This window comes from Falco naumanni, chromosome 9 (assembly GCF_017639655.2).
Source record: "Falco naumanni isolate bFalNau1 chromosome 9, bFalNau1.pat, whole genome shotgun sequence".
NCBI classification, from domain to species: Eukaryota; Metazoa; Chordata; class Aves; order Falconiformes; family Falconidae; genus Falco; species Falco naumanni.
Genome location: NC_054062.1, coordinates 49,421,870 through 49,447,388, shown reverse-complemented (window position 1 = coordinate 49,447,388; position 25,519 = coordinate 49,421,870). Strand labels below are relative to the sequence as shown.

General features: G+C 40.6%; 1 protein-coding gene across 1 annotated transcript; it reads right to left on the bottom strand.

The window, feature by feature from the left end:
* Window positions 1-4,783: 4,783 nt before the first annotated feature.
* On the bottom strand, window positions 4,784-25,254 carry ABRAXAS2 (abraxas 2, BRISC complex subunit). The gene is made up of 9 exons (XM_040606639.1): window positions 25,132-25,254; window positions 23,887-23,977; window positions 20,851-20,887; window positions 18,252-18,318; window positions 15,477-15,667; window positions 14,785-14,904; window positions 14,026-14,110; window positions 11,861-11,975; window positions 4,784-7,019 (listed from the first exon to the last, which is right to left on the bottom strand). The coding sequence occupies exons 1-9, from the start codon at window positions 25,201-25,203 to the stop codon at window positions 6,553-6,555; spliced, it is 1,245 nt and encodes a 414-aa protein (XP_040462573.1). The 5' UTR covers window positions 25,204-25,254; the 3' UTR covers window positions 4,784-6,552.
* Window positions 25,255-25,519: the final 265 nt, after the last annotated feature.

Below are 25,519 nucleotides of genomic sequence, written 5' to 3'. Positions count from 1 at the left end.
AACAGACCTGCCAAAATACCCTGGTAACCGAGAAAACGATGCTCAGAGAAGACAAATACACAGCAGATACTTGTTTCCTAATTCATGGCCAGCGGCAAGTCAAAATTGTGCTTGGGGAGTTACCTGTCTTCATACCTCGAGGTGTCACAGGTGGGGGACACTGGTTTTGCCTTTCCCTGGTAGTAGACAAGAGTCTGAGAAGAGTCACCCTGGCGTCAGTTTGCCCAGCACCAGGAGAAATACCACAGCTGCGCAGGGCAAGTCAACACCAACATCACCAGACCTAATGCTTTCACCAGCCATTTATATGGATTTTAACAAAATAAAAATCCTGAAAAGCCCAAACCCAACTCTAGGTAACACCAAACATATGTTATTCTCAGATCCGACAGATTTATGAAGCGATTGCTTAGAAGGTAAATGTACATTTTCTCTAGGCAAGTGTTTGTGCTTCACCCACTGAGTATGAGGTGCCCAGGCAACCTCACGGGGACGTGCCACGTGTTGGAGGAGTAAATTCCAACCTCTCTACAGGCTTAGTAAGACAAAAGCTAGCTGAACAGCAAGCAGTGCCTTCGGTGCTGCCTTTCAACCAGGAACTCTCACGGCTCAGACTAGAAAGTTACATCCACAGCATCTGAGCGATATAACTGCATTTAAGGAACTTGTCCCCTGAGCCCTGAATAAAAACATTTTATTTAAGAAGGCTCCATTTATGGCTAAAATTAGCTATTCCTTGTTAGTACTACAGACCACCAATGATCTCCGCTCACAGCTTTGAGACGGCAGCTACAGCAGCCTCTTGCTCTTGAAAATGTGTTAGAAATGACAAACTGGCACGAAAAATTTGTTGGAACAATCCTTGTGGTGGAAATAGGGCTTCTGGAGGGAAAACCCTTAGCAGCACTTATTTTCCTCCTTTGGAAAAAAAAAAACAAAAAACACAAAACCAACAACAAAAGAAAAATGCTGAGCAGGAAAATAACTTTGCTAAAAGTTGTTTTTTTTTAAAAAAAAAGGAATAATACTGCTCGCAATGGAAGAATTTCAAACCACCTGTATGTTTATTACTGACTTGTCTCTGGAGGATCTTCAGATTTTTCTTAACGCTTTCTCCAATAAAGCCAGAGGAAATAAATATATGGCACACAAACCCACACGAGGAAAATGACCAACTGTTCTCTTTGGTGAGAGGTGAATGCCGAGAGCCCCTGTGCCACAGAGCCACCCAGCTCGCCCAGTGCCCCGTGGGGCACCAGCAGAGCTGGAGTTAATGCAAAACCCCGCAGGGACCTGCCGCAGAAGCAGCAGCTTTCCTGGCCTCGCGCCTTCAACTCCTTCTGCAGAGCTTGGTGGGCATCCCTGTCCCTAATAAGCCTAGAAAAAGCAACAAGGTGTTTTCTTTTTGCTGGACAACGCTTCGGGAAAAAGACGAGGAGCTGCAAGTTAACATCTTGTTTAATGGTCAGAAAGAGGAAAAACCTACCTCCCTAGAGACTTCCACCGGCACACAGCTCAGGGCTGGATTTCATCCTGACACACCCTGGCCAAGAGATGCTGATGTGACGGTGACAGGCCTCTTCTTCCACAAAGGTAACTCTTACTGGATTCAGCTGGCCTGCTTTAACATCCATCTCCGCTTGCGGGACTTGCCCTGGGAAGCTGAACCTGAAATTCTCCCAAGGTAAGGAGAAGGCTGAGCTCCTAATGCACACTTTACCGCGGCTGAAGCGGCCGGAGCTCTTGGAAAGCGAGCTCTCCTGCCCCTCTCTGCTCCCTGCCTGCCGAGCGCAGGATTTGCTCCCTTCGGCAGCGTAAGGGAGCAGCAGGTCTACCTACAGCCACTGCGCCAGCACGTCATCTGCCCCGGGGTCCTTCGCTCTCCAAGGCGACTGGGAAGTGCTCCTGGCCATTCCAGAACGGCAATCTGTGTTCAGAAGGACTTAAGAGGCTTTGGATATAATTAAGGGAAGATTACCATCGGATGTATGGGAAAGTTTAAAAGCTTAGCTTTCAAGAAAAACCCAAAAAGTTATTTCATCTGAAACCAAAGCACAAGAATGAAAAAGCTTGGAACGTTAGCAAAGCAACTATAAACACACACCCCCCCATGCCCCGATACCCCTGAAGGACCTCATTGCTCCCAGTGAGAAGGTGCAAGGACCATCCTCGGGTTGCTCTCAGTCTAGGTAGGAAACAAGCGTCTTTGTCCAGGATCTGTGAGAAAGCAGCAGTATCCTAAAGCAGCGCGCTGAACCAGGCAGCCCTTCGGCACGCGTGGCACGCCAGGGCAGGCTGCTGGGCTGGGCAGGACACGGCACCAGGCGCTGGTGGATCACAGGAAAGGGAGCGGAATGACCGTGGCTCTGAAGCAGGAGCTGCCGCACCTCCAGGCCAGAGCCATCAGTCCCTCCAGACTCTCGGCTGCCATTGACTCAGTGAAGTCTGAGCGTCACAGCCCTGTTTCCTAAAAACACTGGGATTTCCCACCTGTTCCAGCCCCTGTCCCTCGTGAACAGTGATCAGCTCCCCCCCAGCTTTGCTTGAAGCTGGCAAGTACAAGAGACAGACCTCTCCGCTTCCACCAGCGGGAATGACACAAGCCATCCCCAGTGAGGAATCTGCAGGTATTTCTGTCCACAGCCAGGGAATCTCTCCTTTTTCCTCCTATAGCAACTTCAGCCGAGATGCTGCTGTGCAATAGGTTATTTACAGGGACGCAGGAGCGCAGGGTGAGAAGACGCAGGAGTCAAGGATTTGAAGAAACGTTCTTGTACTTCGTGAGATGAGGTGTGAAACATGAAGCAGGTGAGAGATTTGCGGGAGTCCTTCAAAAGCAACAAATGCAAATTTGAGCAATGCGGCATTAGGGTCACTGTTCTGACCACAGGCTAGGACAGGCGCCCTAGTATTTAGCAATTTACTAATGAAACTAATTAAGCTTCCTTTTTTCTTCCTAAACCTGTCAGCTATAGAAGTGAGCAGTGTAAAGGTGTGTGCACATGCAAATACACACACACACACACAAGTGTAAGCACGTACGATAGAGAAACGTGTACATGAAGTCACTGTAATTTTACACACAGACAGAAAGCCAGGGAAGACTCTCCTCAAACAGCCAGAGATGAACCTTTTGAGCTGCCCACAGGCAGCCATGGAAGAACCAAGCAAAGCAAGTCTATCATCCAAAGGCTTAAAATAAACCTTGCAGGTGTCCGCAGCGCTGAGAAAAGCAAAGTTAGGGTGACAAACCAACGAGACAGACGAGCACTGACCAAGCACAGAGGCGTACCTTTCACATAAGAGGACTCACAGAACAGTAAGGAAAGCACCTGCTGGCCCAGCAGACGTTTGCTCACAGAGGTTCACCTGCAAACAAGAATTCCACGACCGTGCACCCTCAACACCTCCAGCGTTTCACTCCCACAGCAATTGTAAGCAGGGGACGGTGGATATGACAGAGGATGCCGCTGTCACTTTGATCTCAAGTAATATCAATTTTCTTAAATGCTGTCTACTGCTATAATCAAAGGCATTATATCTAAATAAAAGGCGCTAAACAACAAAATATGAAGTGCACCGATCCGATGCTAGTTACCTGAAGTATGGTCTGAAGCATCTTTCCAGTTAACAGGAAATTTAATCATTCTTCACTTGCTTATTGTATCTTGCTGCTACACAGAACAGTAATGGCTTCCCTTTAAATTTAAACTCCGGACAAGTCAGAGCCAGTGAAATGTCCCCAAGTAGTTAGGAGATGCTAGACAAGAACACAAAACCTGCATAGTCATGAATGTGCCAAAATTAAAGATGCTCACGCTTCTTTCTGCCAACATGCACCATTCCGTCCGTAAGCGAACAGAGGACTTGGAGACTCCCGCAGTGTCAGTCCTAGCTAATTTCAGAAATATTTGGTGATGCTTTCTTTTGTAAGCATATGTGACAGTTCAAACTCACTGAGACTTTCCATATGCTATTCCTGTTCTTACAGCTATAAATAACAGGGGCCGGGGGAGAGCAAAGTAGAATTGAAAATAAAGGAAACAGCAATTCTAGGTTTCTTACAACAATAAACCAGAAAAATATTTCATTGTATCAGAGGAACTACAGGATTTTGAACTAAGAGGTAAACACCAGTTTTTAGTAGCTTTTCTTCAATGCTGCCTACCTGTGAGTGGACATTGCTACAGGTCTTGCTGCTGGGTGTCGTGCTTCTGAGAATCACCGAAACTCTCCACGACTCAGATGCCAAAACCTGGTACTTCATGGGTATGAAGCTCTGGTTTCTTTACGATTAAAGCTATTCCCTATTGCTTTCAGATGGATCATAGCCCAACACCATTATTTTTAACAGGACTGTAATGAAAAACATAATGTCCATTCACAGATATTTTTACCAGAATATATAAAAATAAATAAAAACATACCCTTCGTTCTCATAAGCGGTTACAGTAAATTAAAGTACCTGCAGATAGGCACTGGCTAGAGGGCACGAGTACATTCTCGTTCCACCTCCAACCACCCACGTCATATGTAAAACCAAGTAGAACTTGCGACATTTTTTGTTCTTAAAGGACTCCAGAACTCAAGGGATCTCTGTATCAACATCTTTATGTGTGGCAGGCATGCAGTACGGGTGCTATACCGCTACCCTCTCACCCTTCTGTCAAATCCCCCTCTTAGTCCTACAAACAGGCTAGCATTAACACATCAGCAATTTTGAGCTGCTGGAAGTATTCTAGCGAGTTACTGACATGGAACCTGACAAATATTAAAATGTAAGTTACAGGATTAAATAAGATTTTATTGTCACATTTAACTGCTTTGTCAGAGATGTACATTTTGCAGGTTTCTGTGCGGAATAGAAATAAAAACGGTCGTTGCCATCTTGTCAATTCCAATTTCAACGTACACACGTCTATCCCACCTGACCCACGGGTGCTCGCAGCCAGCCAGCACTAACACCGGAGCAAGTTCCCTGTTAAGTGGATTGCAACACTCAAAGACAAAATGCATCAAATTAAGGCTAATGAGAATAATGTAAAACAGTTAAAACAGACCACTAGATGTTTAAAGGTGGACAGACTCAATAAAAGAGTGGCAATTTTACCATCTCATTTTTTCCAGTTATTTTGCTTAATTTAGTACAGGTAAGGAGAGGCTAACGAACAGACTTTTGCCTACATGTACAATACATACTGAAATTTTAGTCTCTTGTGAATCCAATATATTTAAACTTTTAAGCGACTGCTTTGTTCTTCTGGGTGTAAACCAGAGAAGTGGTTACTCACACCTCAAAGTGATAAATGCTTAGGATAACCTAATCTTAAAACGTGTATTCTCTCATTTACAGATCAGGGAAAAAGTCCAATAACACAAACTTCTTAGTGGCACAATTTCACATATTTTGGGCAACATTAGCATACAAGCAGTATTTAAATAAAAATAAGTGCATCCAAACATGAAATTCTCTAAATATACCACACTTCATTTATCCCAAACGGCAATTTTCTGACAAGAGCTGTAATTCAAATTAAAATAATCATTTACATATTTCACCCAGAGGAAAAGAGGTAATAAACCCAGGGGACTCTCCAAACAATCTTCTCCTACCCTATCCCCTATTTATTACATAAAACAACTCATCTAGAAGCGTAAATCCAATATTCAGATGCAAATAAAATGCAAGAAGCAGTCTCTGATGTTTGTAATTTGCAGACTCCAAAGTCCAATCATGATGGAATTTACTACTTCTGTCAGTCATTTACTCCTGTATGTGCACTTCCTATTTATGCTAAAATAACAAATGAGACAATAAATGAGGCTAGTGTGGCATAAAGTCATTGTAAACCCAGCAAAACCAGAATAATTATATTTATGACATTCATTTGGATGATTTACCAGTCATCCCACCCACCCCCCACACCCTTTACAGAAAAAAAGGCAACCATCATTTTAAGTGATACACACATTCTGCTAGTAAAAAAAGTCGAAACAAACCCCTTCTCTGTTAAAAGAGCATGCCGATAGAAGAAGGTAGACTACATCTGTTCCAATCAGGCTTCCCAGAATTATCAAAATTTCTTCGCTTGCAAAGGCCAATTTGGCTTACCATAGAAAGCTATTCTGAAGGCGGCTGATATATTTATTCCCTTTCAAAAATTAAAATTCAAGGCATGATAGTGCAAGAGGTAAGTTTTGATTTGAGAACATCCTTTGTAGACTAACTGTGCTTAGTTACTACATCCCAATTTATTGTCTTAAAGAAAATACGGCAACAAAAGCTACAAGATCTCTATAAATTTCATTTTGCCTAAATTTACCAGTACATCCATGAACCTCATCGGTATTAGTACAACTTGATTATCCTAATGATTCCATTATAAAACTTGCAAAATGTATCACAAGGTGAATAAACCATCTAGTGCAAGTCTTCTACGTTTTGCGTGCACAGTAATCCTGTGTAGTTCATTTCCTCCGGGTTAAATCCCCAAAATCTCTCTGTAACAATTACGAAAAAACAGTGTCATGTGGATTTTTTTCCCCCCCCTATCAAATCTGAGAAGTTTGAGTGTTCCTGGAATCACCATCAGGATGTGCTGAAGGTCGTGAATCTCTTGTCTGTGAGTATTCACTGTCAGACGACTCTGTAGGTTCAAGCAAATTTTCATAATCACTGTCTTCTGATTCATCAACATTGTCACCAACCGCTCTTTGGGAGGATGGCATGGATGCTCCATTACCAGAATATTTCAATCCTGCATTTGTGGAAACATAACTAGAAGAACCTACTGCTTGAGGTCGAGGCATAAAAACATTGCTTTCTAGGAGACCATGACCAACAGTACTTTCTTGATTGGTGGCATTGAAATCGGAATACGGAGGAGGAGGATCAGACACATCTGAATCTTCAAGCGTGCAGCCTTCCACAGCAAATCCAGTGTAGGACATTCGTGGAACAAACATAGGCTCCAAGTTATCTGTTGGCATTTGCCTGCTTAAAATTGCTTGCTGCATTCCTACAAAAGCAAAGAACATTGATGTACTTCATGCTTACTTTGCAATACACTTTATATAACCTAGCTGTAACATACCACACCCGCCCCGCCCTTAGCTGTTCTCTCTTTCTTTCTGGTTGTTACTAGATGTTCATCCCTGGCACTGCTTTCCAACTCCAGCACTGAATCTGTCCCTCTTAGTCTCCACTACTCCTCTTCCACAATTCTGATTTTTGTACGATGACGATGTAAGACCCTATCCCTAACCATCATGTCAAATCTTGCGCCTATTACTACATCCTACTCCTTGAGCTTGACAAAGAATATCTTCCCTAAATTTAGCGTGGCATCCACAAAACTCAGCAGCATTAGCACAACTTGTACCCTAGTGATCCCATTTCAAAACCAAAATGTGTCAGAAAGCAAATAAAAATGCAGCACACTTGCACAGTCATCCCCCGCAGTTAGTTTTTCTCCAGTTTAAATCCCCCAAAAACACAGCTATGGGAAGTTTCCATAACCTGTTCTTTATAACAGAACCTGTTGTTCTTTCCATCTCATCTTCTCTCTGTATTTCTGTTTCTTCTCACATCAAAAAGTAGCCATGTTAGAGCTCATCATGCTTGCTCTTCTCCACTTATGTCTTACTCAGTACTGAAAGCTTGACTCACTTTTGAGCAGACCGTAATGAGCTTCTACTGTTGACATGACATCTTAAAACCACACTTCTGTACTTCCTCCTAATGTTTCTTGTGCTAGGGGACAACCTCAGAACACCAGTCAAGGAGTAAATACCAGCTTGTATTCTTCCCTCAAATACTTTTCCCTCCCCAATATCTGTGATCAGGCGAGCAGGCTGCCGAGACCACCGCCTAGCATGCTTACCTTCTGCGTGCCGAAATAGCTGTACTCACATGGTATCTCGTAATTACATTGCTAACTAGCTAGCTGAGCAAGAATCCTGTTTTGAACCTGTGTTTCTGTAACCCTAGCACAGCGATCCACGGTCAGGGCTCTGGCACTACTGTAACACTGGTATGTTGGTCACTGTAACTGGAAAAGTCAGAACAATCACTGAAAACTGTTCCCTATGAAAAGTCATACACAATGGGTAAACCCCAGCACCTCCATGTTTTGACTTTTATTTAAGTAATTGTACAGTTAGACAGCTGCCATAAATAAATTTGTCCACTAAGGACAGGGTCTCCCTCCAATCCATGTGGTTTTAACAACCAAAGCAAGACCAAAAGCCACACATCTCTTGCCTTTAAGGAGTTCGCAGCATCTCCGTGTCTCATAATGAACAGGCAGTAACATAAACATTATGAGGATTAAAAAAAAAAAAAAGTTGCTTAAGAACTGGTTAAAGAACAATTACAATGGTTACACAGTCACATTGGAAAGACAGATCAAGATGAAGCTCCCACAGCTTTGCACCAGAACTATGCTCACATTAACAACCTAAATGATGGAATTTAATCAGCACATGCTTATTAAAATTACAGATGGCACTATGCTAGTAATAGCTGCAAGTATAACAGAGTATCAGAACAGGAATTTGAAAGTGATCTTAAATGAGATCATTTGGAAAATAATTTAAGACAGACATACACAGGAATAATGAACTGCACCAACTACAAAAACAAGGAACAGTTCCATCTTACTGCAGAAAGGCAATATAAGTCAACAGTAAACCTGTGTAAACTATAAAATACCAACATGCATTAAGTGTACCCGGCTGCTGAGAAACAGGTAGGTATTATTTCAGTATGTACTGTAATGGTTTACACAACAACTGAAATACTGGATCCATTTTTGAACACCACAGTTTAAGAAATAGGGAAAAACTGGAGAAACTCTAAAAAAGCAAAGGACTCATTAGAGGTCTAGATATCATGACCTAAGAGGAAATACTGCAATAGCTGGGATAATTAGAGAAGACTGAGGGAACAGTTTCAGTCTTCAAATGTGTATAACAGGCTGCTGCGGCAAGGTAAGCAGAAGGCAGCTTCAATTAGAGCAGTATACATTACACGTGAGGAAAAACTACCTTGCAGGAAGGTCTGTTAAGCACTGGGAGAGACTTACATTTTTGACTAGTTTCTAACTGGTTATTAACCTCCAAATATCTGTCAAAACTGACACCGGTATACGTAAAACTGCCTTGCAGCTAGGTGATAAGACAAAATGGTATCGGCTCTACTTACTGTAACACCACACTTCTGGAAAAAGCAAAAATCAAGATGGAAGAGTTCCTTTAATCAAGTCAATGAGATATCTCTTCAGTAATAAAACCAGCTTATTCCCTCAAGTGGCTATGTAATGGCAGTCCGGTTTTGGTCCACAATACGGGAACTGCAGTGGGAGATTTCCTGGCATCTGGGAAGTGCGCAGCCCTCACTGTGCCCTAGAACATGCTGCTACATACACAAAATTATTTCAGTGATCTGGCCAGTAAAGTCTCAATTGACGTTTATGCTAGAGTGGTAAAGTCATAACCTGTCAACCAAAAATTTGTCAGAATAACAAGCTTTCACACAACACTACCGCAGGAATTTGAATCAACTGCTCCCTTTTCCTCCAGCTTAGAGAATGATTAATTGGAACATTTAGCTCGCTAAAACCAAAGAAATTATCCCGATATTAAGAAAGTGAGAGAACAGAAGGCCAGCTTTGGTATTTAGCTACTCACATCTAAAAATATTGCAGAGATACAAGCTGCATGTTTTCCTGTTTCAGCTCTCTCACATGATTATCTGCTCTGGCATAAATTTTCAGTTCAGCATTTGCATCTCACTGGTAGTACCTAGAGGCTAGCACCGACTGCTCTTCCTCCTCCTCCCCCATCTTTTGCCATATGGGCTGGGATCAGCTCCAGTCACACTAAAACCCATCTCCACTTCTCGCTAGCTCACATAGTAGCAGTTCCCTGACTGTTTCATCTACAGCCAAGCAGGAAACAGCAGTGAGTCATGCCACTTCCATCTTTCAAATGGTCTGTGGCTGATGCTGGCTCTTTACCTTATCTTTGAGGTTCAGAGAAAGAAAAACTCAGGCTGACAAATCAAACTTTGCTCTAAAATGCTCATGTGATAACAGCACCTTGCTGCCTGGAGAAAATCAAAATACCCAGTCATAGCAGCACAGGGTCCTGTTGCAGTTTAGGTTGTTAACCCATCTAAGCCATCTTTTAGTCTCAGACACAGCTTTAGATAAGACACAGAAGTAATAAAAAACACTCTGTAGCTAAAATGACAAAATTTGGTTGTTTACTTATTATTTCAAGACATTGAAAAGAGAGGAATTGTTTGCTGAAATACATTTTCCGCTTATTAATTACTTTTTTAAAAAAATATTACTTCCCATTTGCCTACTCTTTGCTCCTACTCTTTACCTTCAGTCTTCCCTTACACTCACAAATTAAATTAGGTCAGCAATGGCTTCTTGGAAAGGTCCAGGCTCTTCAGGATACCTATCTACTGCTAAGCAAAAGACTCCTGATGCCACATTCAATTTTTAGGAAAGGAGGACAGTGTGGCAACCAGCCGAGTATGCTCACACAATAGCTCTCACTAATTCAGAAAATTAAGAGCAGCAAAATAAAGATGAACATACACCTACTTCTGACTTTCCTTACCAGTCCTAAATATATACTATGAAAACTTGTACTGTTAATACAGAATGCAGAACCGACCCTAATAAAAACATGGGCATTTAATGGGACTTATTTGCACCATGAAAACTTAAACCCAGTCAGCTCAATACTAATATAGGTCTTCAAAACACAGCATTCAGAACTTCACTAGAAAGACGACAGTCATGCTTGTATTGCCGTGAATAAATCAAAGAATTCCCTGATCTATCTTCCCTCAAAATGAATCCCGCCCCCGCCACTGCAAGAAGAACAATATTTCAGTCACTTCATGGAATTAAAACTAACACAGACTAAAATTCATATCAGTGATGATATGGAACTTGAAATAGGTAGTCAAATTCCAATAATATTCTGCATTTAAATAGCTTCTTCCATTTCCTAGCAAGTATTCCTGAACAGAAGAATGACTTCAAAATGGACTTTGGAGAAGACTTACTTCCACTTTTCAACATTAATCACATTCATCACTAAGTCAGAGAATAACACCAACAAATGCTGATTTAATTAGGATTCAGTAAGTATGAAGTGGGAGAGGAGGATAAAAACCTAGATAGTCTCTTCTAAATCAGTAACAACCCCCCCGATACATCCTTGTAACTAAAAGTTACAAGGTCAAAAACAATCTAGACAGCACTTCAGACCTACATCAATGTTCATCACTTAAGCACTCATTTTCCTTCACTCAGTTTGTCTGGTGTCCCGTAATATAAACTGAACTAACTGAACTAGTGCTGGGCTTGTATTTGAGGATAGGGTTGGAGAGTGGGAAAGGGAATAAAGATTTCAAAAAAACACCGACAGCTACTGGCCTGTAACACAGTACTCTGTTTCTATGTAACACTTCAAATCTAAATGCTGGAGAGATTCCTTTTGCTTTTTCCATTCTTGGCTTTGCTCCACTTTTCCTTTCCTACAACCTATCTTTTCCCATGTTGTTTCCAGAATTTACTTTCTTCTTTTTCTACAGCTTTGTCTCTCTCCTATGTTTTAAGTTTGCTAACACAGGATGACGCCTACAGAAATACCTGCAGTACACATACTTTCACAGTTTGGGTATTGTTCAATGTAAATTCATCATATACCCTTCCCAATGTGATTTTTTTTGTTTGTTTTGCTGAGCTATCAGGAATACAACTCAAAATAACTCCACAAAACATTTTGTCCTTACAGCATCTGCTTCTGAAACAAAAAAAATAAGGCAACTTACTTATTTCTTGTTCTTTCTCATTTTTCTTTTGTGCGATTTGCCTTTTTAACTTGTTTACATCAGCTTGAAAACATTCAACAACACGTTCACTTTTTTCTACATCTATACATACTGCCTAGAAGAAAAACATAAGATATGCTAATATTTTGCAAAAATACATGAAAGACTCTCATGGCAACATTAATAAAGTCACTACCACACAAGAAGCCATTAAAAGCAAAACATTAAGAGGAATTAACGATATCAGAGCATAATATTCAACCTGAAGATCATTTTCTTTACTGGCTGTTGCCAATTCCCAACAGATACACGATAGGAAAAGCATTACCAAATAATTAATCGTTAGACGAAGATTTGTAATAGCATCCGAAGTTAGTTCTTCCTACTAGGTGGAAAAGGCTTGCCTTTTTTTAAATAAAAAATTCACCATTAGCACAATAATGGTACTATATAGTAGCATGATCTTAAAGCGTAGCATAAAGGTGCACACTTTTTGTACTAGACCAAATCTGAACTGGGGTATGAAACAGTTGACTTGAGACAACTGTCCCAAGCTGATCTAACTGATACATCTATTAAATAAACAAGACCCACTGATTTTTCAACAAGATTTCCTTATACTGGTTAGGAAATTAATGTGAGAGAGGATCAAAGTTTAACACCAGTTCTAGATAATATTAATTTTTTTTAATCTAAACATGTTATAATGGATACTGTTTACTTCTTCAGAAATCTAAGTATTTGTCATTATCATTAAACATGATCAGTTTTGCAGAGTACACAATTCTAAAAGCACTGATGAATCTTGAACAGTCACTAGCCATTTATTGTTTCTTCTCCAAAAGGTTACTATCAGTGATCTTACCTACAGAGCTGAAAAATATTAGCTATGCTTTCAGTTCTATATCTAATTTTTAGAAGTTCATAAAGTTGAAACCCTTCTTTCCCAACTAATTAGTGAATAATGCAAATACATGTGTCTCAGCTGCTTTACCAGAAAACTTATTTCCAATCCTGTAACAGTCTCTGTGAAACAGTCACTTTAAAGGTAAGTTTCTCAAGTCAGCTAACACCTACGTTACTTTTGAGCTCTGAAAACATTGCACAGCAGCATGATTTACACAGTGAAATACAACTAAGTCATAGTTATAACAGGTAGGAAGACAACTCCCTGGTGATGTTACATTTTCCATTTTTCCAGACAGTAATTCAAACAGCAGCAAGAGCACAAAAGGACAGATGCATTCTTGGCAAAAACAGCATTACAGAATAATACCATTAGCTAATGGGCTAGACCTCTGGAAATCATTTTCCTGTCTCCTGAAGCAGCATGAAGGCTGTCTTCCTTCTCCTTGCAAGTTACCTACCTTACAAGGCAGGTTAGAAAGTCAAAACTTCCACCGAGAAATAGTAGTTCTTCTGTGCAAGGAGGTCAGGGGATGGCTGGAGTGATTACTGCCTTGTGCTCTGCTATACGTGCCAACCAGCAAAGCTAAGCTGGGGCAGACATACAAATCCCTCCAGGGCAGATATAAGGGGAAAGCCTGGAAATAAGCTGTGACTACAGCACAATTAACACACGTGTGTGCTCCTGAGGCAGCACAGCTATGCTGCTCTTCACATAGGACAAGCTGTGAATTGACAAGCTTAAATTTACTAGATTTGACACTCAAGGCACTTTCAGATGCTTTGCCACATTTGGAGCAGGATTCACTCATGCTCTACACAAAACATTCACAAGTTTTAGCTAACAGATGGAGCTCTTTGCTGCATGCTACATACCAAGAGCCAGGAGACATTTTTAAACTCACAGGCAAGGCTTTCAACCTGTGCAAATCCCTACAGCCTTCAGCAAGGCTTTTCTTGAACACATACTCTTAAAAATAGCTAACGACTCCCAGAAATCACTGAACATTAAGTCATTCTTATTTGCAAAAAAGAATAGACGATATCCGTATCAACCACTTTCACAGCAATCACTGCAAATGCACACATTAAATAGAAACTGACACATTTCATTATTAATGTCAGACTTCTTTTCCTACAGTTCACATTAAATTGTTTATGAGCTCTAATAGTCTCCATCTCCTCCAATGCTGGTTTAACCAAAGGACAAAGGGAAGATGCCACATACATACCGATCAATATTAAGTAAAGGAAGTTACCTGTACTTTTTCCTGAAGTGCATTATAAACCTGATATATAGCCCTGATGTCCTTCATCACTCCATCTTTGTCAAAAAAATCAGTACTAAAAAAACCAAAAACGCAGAAATCATTAGTTAGGAAAGACAACACAAGTTTCTAGCTCATGTTATCTTTGAATTGCTGCTAAGCAGTCTATCACAATGTTTCTAAAATGTATTTTATATTGTTAAAAATGTACCATGCTCTTAAGAACCAAAGCTTGGACAGCAGCATATTCAATAGTAAAATTCCTTCTGCAACAATAAAGTCCCATTTGAATGAAATTAAAGATATGCAGAAATCTTTAAGCTTGTATACCTTCATCGTTAACAGTCAGAAGAGCTACTCTGCATTTACAATATGTAATTAAAATACTTAAGATAAACAACAACAGTTCAACACTTCCAAGTCAGAGTTCAAGTTTTAAATCAAGCCTGCACTCAGAATTCCTTGTAATTGGGAGGGTAAGTGGAAATCAAGTAAGAAACTTCCAGCCAGAAGGCCTGCAGCACTGCCTGGCCACCCTGAGCCTGCTTTTCTGAGTAGTGCACCAAGTCCCCTTTGCTCTTGAATCTGAAAGATTCAATTTAAGCAGGAGAAGAAGCGCAGTAGGAACTGGCCATTCTCCTCCAGAACTAGTTTTTTTCCTGCTTGAAATGCACATTTGCAGTACTCCTTGGAAGGTACAGAATGGAGAGCTTAATGACAGTACTTCATTTACAAAGCAAAAATCCTTACCCGTGTTCCTTAATAACTTTGGCATAATTCTGAGAAGTATTTGGCACTGAAGAAACTTTGTATTCCTGTTGACTAGTGTTGCCTAGATTAGGAATAGTAAGTGACACCCTTTGATTATACCTGTAGAGAAAATTTAGAAAGACTTCTTAATCCATACTCAAAAGGTTATTTTCAATAGTCCTGATATTAGCCCAGCTCTCTGATGATCACAACTCACCTAGTTTTATAGCTTCTGCATTAGGTTTATTACAAAAGCTGCTAAATATTAGAAGTTGTGTTCAAAATAAATGCATGATCAAAAACTCCCTTGAGATGGACCTACCTCTGTACCTCTAACAATTTTAACTGTGCATACAAACTACCACAGATACAAGAGGGATAAAGCTACTACATTCAGATCTCATAAGAAACATGGTACTAACACCTGATTTCTCTTAAAATATCTTTTGTCTGAAGAGCTAAGAACTAAAAAAAACTTCTGCTCACCCCAAAACTTTCATTTATAAGTTACTTGCACAGGAAAAAAAAAAACCCTGCCATCACTAAGTCGTACACAGACACATCATTTGACAAACACAAAGCCTCCTTTATGTGTAATTGTACAAGCTTCAAATTAGTTTAAAGTATAAGGCATAGCAATAAGAAGCAGAACAAAAAAAATGAGGATTGGTTCATACACAGAGATTGCTTACCTTCGGTTTGGTCTAAAAAGCACATATTCTAAAGCATGTGTTGAGTTATTTGCAGTGGAAATGAAGCTGAAGAGCAGGAAGACAAGATCAGGCACTCCAAGAATGTGTGTCAGCTGTTTATGAATGATGTGCTCTCTATATGACATTTGCTGTTGAGTATTTCTCCTAAATCTGTACCATCCAATAACGTTCTGTAAAAGTACATCAGAAAAAACCCGAAGTGTTAACAGAGATACAGATTTACCTTCTGATAATAAAGTTCCTAAACCCGTATATCGCGTGAATTAGCCAATAGCTTTACTACAACAAAATTGGACTGAATTACTAAAGGCTTGCACCTATTAAACAACCCCAAATCCTGTTACAACATGATTATCAATTGCTTGACCTTATTGTGCAACAAACACCTGTGTGTCCTGAGTGGCATTTAAATCCCACTTCCAATATACTTCAATTGTTTAATTTTAGCAACAAACCTCAGGGCATGTTCAAATTATTAGACTTGAGCTGTTTCCAAATACAGCAGATGTCTGTTTTCTTTAGCCTAAATATTTCAACTGGCTATTCACTTGTATGGGTTTCTAAGACACTTCCAGTGCTTCACAAACGTATTTGCAAATTCATGTCTGTTCATGAGACATATGGGACTAATATGCTGTGTACAACAATAAAATTATCTCATTGTGTATTGAATTGTGAAAGATTCATATGCACATCAGATAAGACCTATTCTAATGCAACTAGATACATTTTAACACAACAGGCATTAAACTCCTTTACTTCATATAAACATTTAAGAGATTAATGGAAAAGGACATACCACGAACAATTCTGTTTAGAAAGAGTCTCAGGAACAGGCACTATCCATGCAGTGATGCCTTAAGACTGCACGTATACTCAGTGGAAAAGAGCAGATTCTATATATTAAACAATATGACTCCCATGTTAAAAAAAATTTGGAGGCATTCTTTTTAACTTTTTATAGCAAATCTGTACAATTACTTAGTCTGAATGTAATAAAACATACTTAGTTTTCTAACTAAATACAAGACCGTCTTGGTTCCCACACAGCAGTATTTCTTTTTTGACATTATGACAATTAATGTCATTAAACCTGTGATGCCTTAGTCACATGACACTTACAAGTTCTAATTTCTCCATTTTTGCCTACTTTCTCACCACAGATAACACATCTTGCCTGAGTCTCTTTGCAAGGTAGGTCCTAACGAAATAAAATTCAACTGAAAACTACTGAGACACAAACATTTTTAAAATAAGTTTTGTGCCTTGTCTCCTGAAGGGGAACTTAACGTGCTCTGTAGTATTCTAGAGTAGAATTACAGGGTTACAGAATTCAGGATCTGAGACTGGAAACTCACTCCATCATCAGCATAAAGATGTACACGTCTGTATGTATAAATACACACACAAAGCACCTATGTACTCAGCATAAATACATCAGTATACACAGAGGAGTTTATTCTGAGAGCATTTGCTGCAAGAAACAGACAAGAAAAAAGCATTACAATCATCAGTGTTGCAGAAGTTGCACAGATTTAGAACTTTCTTCCCTAAAGATCCCTCCTCAGCGTAAGCCTTGTCTATAAGCACAAGTCCACAGTTCAGGTGGGCAAGGTGAACAGAAAGCAAAGACTGCAAATGCAATTAGCAACTGGACAACTGTCATCACGCACTTTGCATAACGATGATCAATTCACACAGTAGGCATTTTTACTCAGAGTAGTGAAAGTTACACTTGAGTCACCAGTAGAGGACAGAAATCCCAAAAGCCCAACGGCCATGCCTTGACAGTTGGCTCTGCTACTAGTGAAATGCAACCGGCAGGCTGGAACAACATTGGTCTGCTGTTGCTTTGTAAAAGTATGATAAACAACAAACCAGATCTTCTTTTAACCACCCCTACCTTGTACTAGCTCTGGCACTAACCAGATCGTGTGAGCAAAATTCCTGTACTAGTGATGCTTTCCTGCTGGGTCCAACAAGGTCCACAGCTGCCAGAAATTGAACCATACAAGTCAGTCATCTCTCTTTTTGCCAGAGCAAGCTGACTGGTGGCTTCACTTCATTACATGAGGAACCACACCTTCAGTTCTGCTCTCTGATGTACCAGTTCATGAGAACTTCTGAATCAATTATTTGATTATTATTATTTATTCAATAATTATTCCGTATTTGCACAAGAATGGAATGAGGTGAAACACTGAAAAAAGATTTGACTCTTCTCCAAGCAACTAGTAAAATTGAATCTTCTTAATACTAGTTGTGCTACTAGAAACATATGCATGACATAAAACTATGACATCTGACGTAACTGATAGAACAGTATTTCCAGTTTAAAAGTGACATTGCAAAAATAGCAATTACAAGGCTGTATCATTACAACTCTTAAATGAACTCTTTCGAACAGATTTTCACATCAGCTACACTGTTACTGGTTTCAGCAGCAGAGTACACAATCATTACACTACACGTTTAGCTCAGAAATCTGAGAGGGTTAACACCAGCCCTTCCCTTTTGGAGAATTAAATCCTTTGCAGTTCTTAGGGAATTTAGACATTGTCCCCAGTTTAACTTAAGTACCACAAAACCACCAACTTCTGTACAGAATAAGCCATGGGTCAAACCAAGCCATCAGATTTGTGAACAAAAATATTTATTCTAGTTTAGCTTCTTTTGTTTGTTTGTTTTCTAAAACTTCTCTTTCTAATTATAGGCTCTAATGATCAGAACGGGAGGAAAAGATAGAAAACTTACTTTTCTTCGGTCTTTAAGAATCCTGTCCAAACTCTCCTCATTAACCTTGCCTGCATAGTCATAAAAGCTTGAACCAAAAAGGAAGAGAGAAAGGTAGGTACACAGTTTACACACACACATTATACATAAAGCAAATAATTTATACTTTGAGTGTTCTTCAAATAGATGGCACTCCATATGTTACAAAGCCACTTCTATAGTTTTACCTTTATCAACATAGGTCAGTATTCACATCACCTACTTATAATATCCAATTTGGGTGGCATATAGGGCACAGTTAGAAGTCTATTAGCTGTGCAATCAGACCTAGACAGAAGCAGTTACTTACAGAGGAAGGTACAGAGCATTTAAATTAGATGCATAAAACTAGCTGGTGTGAAAACTAATTACTTTAAACCACTAGTAATGAAATACAAGATGCCTGTGATTATTAGCTTTAAAATGCTTTCATTGTGCACATTAGTTTGACACCTAGCATTTCCCTGGCAGCCCCTACAACAAGGCGCTGTACATAATTTTATTTGGATCAGGATTCTGCAAAACCCTGCTTTGATAATAACAGGACTACCTGCCAAATAAAGGAAAGCAAGGCCATTTTACATGCAACTACAAATCAATTTCTTGAGCTCCAGTCCTGCAATTAGACTCACATGATTGGACCCCTGAAGCCAGAACAGCTACACTGAGGTCAGCAAGAATCCAAAGTATCCCCATCTTTCCATACGGCTCTGCAAACAGAACTGAGGCCCAAACCCTGACATGTTGTTATTCTGAGGACGTGACGGATTTAAGAATTTATAAATCTATCTACAGAGACAGGTTTATAAATTCAAGTAGAACACACTTCATGATAAAAGGAAAAACATTTGAAAATAGATTCCTCCTTAACTTACCTACCAAGTCCTTACTTAAGTCTCTTTCAAGAGTTGATACCACTAACACCTAAAGCAGTGCAGGAAAACACTGGTTTTAGAGGTTTATGATCTCAACTCTTGTGTGTAGGGGTAAAAACCCAGAAAATCCTGAGCTCAGTACTTGGCTGGTAAATAAGGGTAGATGTAAAATTTGTTTCAAGGTGCAAGTAATTGAACAACTAATTATTAATTTGAGCTACTACATAATATTGGCATATTTTTTCCATTAACGTTCACAGTATTTATACCTTCTTGTAAGCAGCAGATACACAATTCTTTCTCTTCCTATGCTTTGTAAGAATAACTTTCTTATGGGATGAGCAACAAGTACGTAATGAAACACCTTCGTTTGAAAACTGCACAGAGAAATCAGTCCTTTTAAAATCCTACCTTCTTATTCAGTTCCCACGTGTTGGTAAAAGCCCTAGAACCAAGCCTGTTCCACTCAACATCAGGAGTGCCAGCTTACAAGAATACACAGTGGATGAGTGATAGGCCTCCTCAGACCGGCTCCACTCAAGTCAAAAAGATAAGGCAGAATGCCTCAAAATCAGCATCTGCGACAACCAACAGAACAGAGAAACCAAGACCACACTCTGCACTGATAAAAGCTACGTGAGCTGTGAGTTTCCCTTGTGCTCTGAAATAAATCATCAGTTTTCTTGTGCAGAAAGCATTAGTGAAATACAGGCTTCTTCCCCTTCCTCCGTCAGCTCAGTTACTAACAACCAACTTCTTGACTGGAGAGAAGCAGTAAACGTGATCAGTTTTGATATGCGCTGCACAAAGCAGCACTAGGAACCAAAAGAGTCTACTAGACACTGGGATATTATCTTGATGTGTAGTCTCTAGCATTTAAATCACTGGGTTAAGAGTACCCTCTCTGTAATTATCAGGTAGCAAATGATAGACTGCAGCTTTTCTCTCTAATGTAACCAATGTCAATCATAGTATCTAAGGTACCGTGTCATCTTAATTGGCTGGAAATCTCTAAATAAAGACAAGAGGAGATTAATTGAGAATTTCTTCTAAAAAGAATTTCTAGACAGCAATTTAGAAGCCATCACTATAACAAGTAGAGACCACTGAGAAAAGCTACCTGTAAATAGATGGAAGCCGCTAAACAGAATATATTAGACCTATATTTAATTTAAATTCTGGAGGAGATCAGAAGGCAAAAATAACTAGTAAGCTGACAGTTTCAGAATAATTAGTTTGTGCAAGTCAGTACAACTAACTACAGAACAGCTTGTTAACCCAGCAAGTTACTAAGGTTAGGGTACACAAGGTGTTCAGTGACCCACCAGGCCCAGCAAAGCTAACCTAAGACTACAACTTCAAATTCGTTTTGACATTCATCCTAATTATCAGAGTGATATGATTTGATCTGACTGCTATCCTACCTGCCCCGACTACATGAAGTAGAAATTCAAAAAAAACAGAGAAATAAGCCTATACTAGCCACCTCGGCACCCGTTCTAACCTAAGAAGTTCAGTGCCACTAAAACTGTAAACTCATACTTCCATTGTCATGGTTGGTGCTATTTACATGTATTTCTGTAATAATATCAAATGAACAAAAAATGCAAACAATGGTGGGTACATTTGAAATGCTAACATATTTCAGTGAGCTACCTATTTTTATATTCTGCAGCCAACACAGGAAGATAACAGAAAATGCTTACCTAAAGAGTTTTGAACAAGGCTCATGGTTATGGATTTCTGCAACAACAAACAAAAGAAAGATACATATGTGCAACTGCTCAAGGTAAAGAGAAATTACAGTGGCATATCTTGCATGAACTTTCCACATCACAGCTACTGAGCAAATAAACATTTGTGTCAGACCGCACACTGCCCTTACTGTCTCAACAACACTTGATGACACAGCACCATACCCGGAAAGCTAGCTTCTCTTTCTAATCTGTCATTTTACAGAGGAAAATATTTAATAAGCAAGACATACACTTGCTCAGATACACACAGATATCTGAGCCTCAAATACACATTTTTTTATACTATTTTATAGTTGCAGCCTCCTCACAAAGGCACTTATGATTTATTTTTCCCTTGTTGGTACACCTTTCCGCAACAATTTACTTGCATTCATATACACTGTTTATTACAGCAACAATGAATAAAAAATGGGATGGGGAAGGGAATCCCTGAAATCTTACACATTGAAGTATTTAAAGCAGCAAGGCAAATAGAATCTTTGATGAGAAAAGGGGTTAAACACCACTCCAAAACAGCTGCAATTTATAATTCTGTTATATGAAGTATTAAAAAATCACAACAGTATTTTTTTTCATTGAAGAGGTTGAAATAAATGCTAAAATGCTTATTTAAGCAGCAAAGGTTATAACATGTCCGTAATCTCAGAGTGAGGAAAAACACAAAAATCCAATCCACATTCTCTAACACCAAGCATGACATTTTTGTGGTGTTTAATACTTCTTTGAAGTTCTCCTCTACTCTGACTTTCTACCAAGTACAGCTTATCATTTATTCATATTATTATACCTTGATCACATAACTTTTGTCTGAAACCATACCTGCTCAGACTGAATAGCACTTACGTAGCAGTAATATTTCAAGCTCCTAGATTAGAACCACGCTAGAGAGTTTAGCAACAACCTTGTTTAGACTCTTCCTTCCTGGAGAGTGACTCACCACCTGCTGTTCTGGAAGTCATAGACTGCTCATGATTGCAATCTCAGCAGAGTGAGAATCAGATCACAATCCCCAAGAACAACAGACTACACGCATTAGTATCTCAGCATATTTAGCCACTATCAAAACAAGGCCCTGAACATCCGTGGCAGGCGTACTGCCTGAAAAACCGTACATTTTCACTGGCAAGAACACCTCACAATGCTGCTGTTAGACTTACTGACTTTATTTAAAAACGTCTCATATTTTCACACTGGCATACAGGAATCTGCGGAAATGATCTGCTAAACAAAGACAGCAAGTGGAATTATTCCATCTTAGACCACCTCCTTCCAGCAAATACACTGGCTACAATGACTGAGAATGCATACTTGATTCTTGGGTTATTATTATGTCGCTGCACTAACCTTGCCTTTTGAAAAACAGGATGCAACAAGCCTATGGCTCAGAACATATGAAACAGCCATCATTTCAAATTTAAATTTTACACATTGACCTATTTTATATCTATATAATACATATACTATATATACACACATATACACTCAAACACCACCATAAGCTTTGAGACAGCAGACACGCCAGAATGTTAAAATGCATCTGTGACAACATTGCCACAAAACTGTCAGTCTCAGCTCATGAGTTGAAATGGGAGTTCAAGAGTTAATGTCAATGAATAAACATTGAAGTAAACATTTGATAAACAAATAAAATATCTAGAAGATCTCCAAGGGCAGGTAATTTCCCTTTTCAGAAAATAACTGTAACCAAGAAAGTGACACAGGGTTATCTAAAAAGGGAGTAATTTTTAACACCACCAACACTTGGTTTATGAAACCACGCTGAGGCCGCAATTGGTGACATTACTGTATTACACTGTCAACAATAACTAAGATCAGTTACCACTGAATAGGAACGTCTAGTTTTGTCTGAACAGACATAGCTGTAGCTGTCAGCTGCCCTTCCTTTACACAATACTTTGATAGTGATTATATACACACATACAAAATCCTGTGCCTTTATTTTTTTGTAATTAAGCTTAACTAGCTAACTGTAATTCACGCAGTTTCCTTAGAAATAACCAGAACAGGAAGTTACCTAACCTTCTGGATTCTTGTATATGCAACCATCACTACTTTAACGTGGCAAGTATCTTGAGATCTGATATAATATACTACACACTTTCAGAGATCATTAGTTTTGTATCAGAATAACATTTGAGAGTCAATCACAAAATGTTGGTGCATTAGCTAAGCTTTACACAGACCCTGCTATATTATCTGGAATCAGATCCACAGGGCCAGATATGTATACATTTGGGGTTTTCAGGAAGGTTTAGATGTATTTTAACATCAGGTTATATATACGTAAATAAAAAAGGCTTTTTCTTCCAGGGGTTTCTTATTTTCTATAAACCAGAGCTAAAAATATGCAACAGTTGCTACCTTATGTATAAAAATACCTACTTCAACCAACAACACTTAACAGCAAGATCTTAGATCTTTCACTTTTCACAACAACAAAAAACCAGCTGTACAGTTCCTTGTGTTTATCAATAAAGGAAATGGTTTGAAAAACATTCCTTGGCAAATCTTGCTGTGACAATTTATGATATTATCAACTACCATCCATCCATCCAAACTCTCTACTGGAAATTTGACCCCTTTCAGTAGTAACAAATCATGTGATGCATTAATTTTCTTTTGAGCACATCTGTATTTAGGCAACCATATCAATCAGGAAACTCCCTGCAGGACCAAAAGCCAAATAAATAATTTCTCCAACATGAAATGCCAATAAATGCCTTCAATGAATTATCTTTTCTCCACAAAAGGAGCTCCATAAAACCCTTGTATCTAGGAAAGGACTGTTGCCTTTCCTCATATCTCAATCACAAACACATAAATAATGTGGCAAATCCAATTCTTCAAGACTGGAACATCTTATGCTCGTCTCACAAGTGAAATAATTCTTACTGAATTGCTGTACTGAAAGTTGAAATACTGAACAGTGCTTCTTTCAGAATTTCTCAAAGTTCTATTACTTACCAATCACTTGTAGAAATTCAGTGTTGCTGATCTGTGAATCACTAATGCTGAAGGTCTCTTCTTGCCTCACCTCTCCTAGCAGAAATCCTTCCTACAATTTTAAAGGGAAAAAAAAATACTAAAAATAGAAAAAACCCACTATATACAGTCATTTCCTGTAACTTTCTCAGCACTAAACAGAAGAATTAAAACAAAGATTTAGTTTGAAACATGTATCTGAGATGCAGCAGATATAACCTGTCCTTCAGTTTACCAAGACTGATTTTCTGATTTACCAACATCCTTTCACAACGCTATAGGGACAGGCTGTCCAAAAAGTCTATCGAAAGCTTCTATAGGTAACATGCAGCTTATACTCGGCAAACTCGGGTTACGTAAAGGAGCGCTCTGCCTCCAGTCCCAGCTACACAGGCACAGGGTAGATGAGGAGGAGGCCTGAGCACGGTGCACGAGGCGGTCTCAGCACAGTGCACAGCACCGCTGCTGCTCTGTTCCTTCAAAGCCAACGGGAAGTGCAGCTTCCATCTGAAGAGGCTTACTCAAGGTTACATATGGAGGTTGGGCGGGAACTTGAACAATATCAGTGAACATCTTATGATCAGAAGGTAACTTATAATCTTTTATTCCCCATCCCTGCCCAAAACAAAGCAAGAGAATAACCTGGAATGGGGTGCTTTTGGCATAAGCACCGTAAAGGCGGTACACCGATAAAGGAGCAAGCTCAGACTAGAAGGCTGTCAACAAACCCGAAGGGCTTCGGAACACCCCAGTTCTGCACTGCAGCCGGGGCTGGCTACCGGCGCTGGAAAGCCAGCACTACCGCAACGTGCGCGCACATCCACGCAGTTTTTACACACGCGTTTTCTGCCCGCAGCCCCTTCCCTGCGGGCGAGGCGAGGGCCCTGCTCCCAGCACCCGGCGCCCCCCGCAGAGCTCAGCCATAGCCCACACTCGCGGGGCGGCCGGGGGCCCCCCCAGCAGCGAGACCCCGCTGTACTGCAAGTCACCCCCCCAACCCCTCCCGGCCGGGACCAGGCGACACCCCGCTGCCACCTCTGACGGCAAGAGGCACTTCCACGTCGCCGGCGGGAGCCGAGCCGGGCCGCTGCCGCCGGCCGTTACCCCCTGCCGGGGCCCAACCGGCGGTGGCCCGGCCCGGTGGCTGCTCAGGGAGGGAGGCGAGCCCCAGGGGCCCAGAGACACCCCGCCTCGCCACGCCGGGAGGCGGCAGCCCCAGGCACCTACATGGTCGGCACTGCTGTTGGCGCTGTAGTAGCAGACGGAACTGAACGTGTAGCCCGAGATGGAAGCCGCCATGATGAAGACCACCGCCACCGCCGCCGCACCCACAAGCCCCCGCGCGCGCTCGCGGCGCGCCCACTTCCGGCGGCGGCGCGGGGGCTGCTGGGAAGCGCAGTCTGGGGCAGGGCAGGGCCGCGGTCGGTTGTTGCGGGCGGGCGGCTGGGGGATGCCGCGGCCCGGCTCCGTGCAGCGAACGGGCACTGCGGCCTCTTGGCTGCTAGGCTGCAGGCGGTGGGTGGGTAAGCTGGGTACCCTTCACCGGAGCCTAGGGCCTGCCGTGCTCCTGGGCTGGCGGTGGGATGCGCGGCCCGGTGCCGGCAGGCCTGCGAGC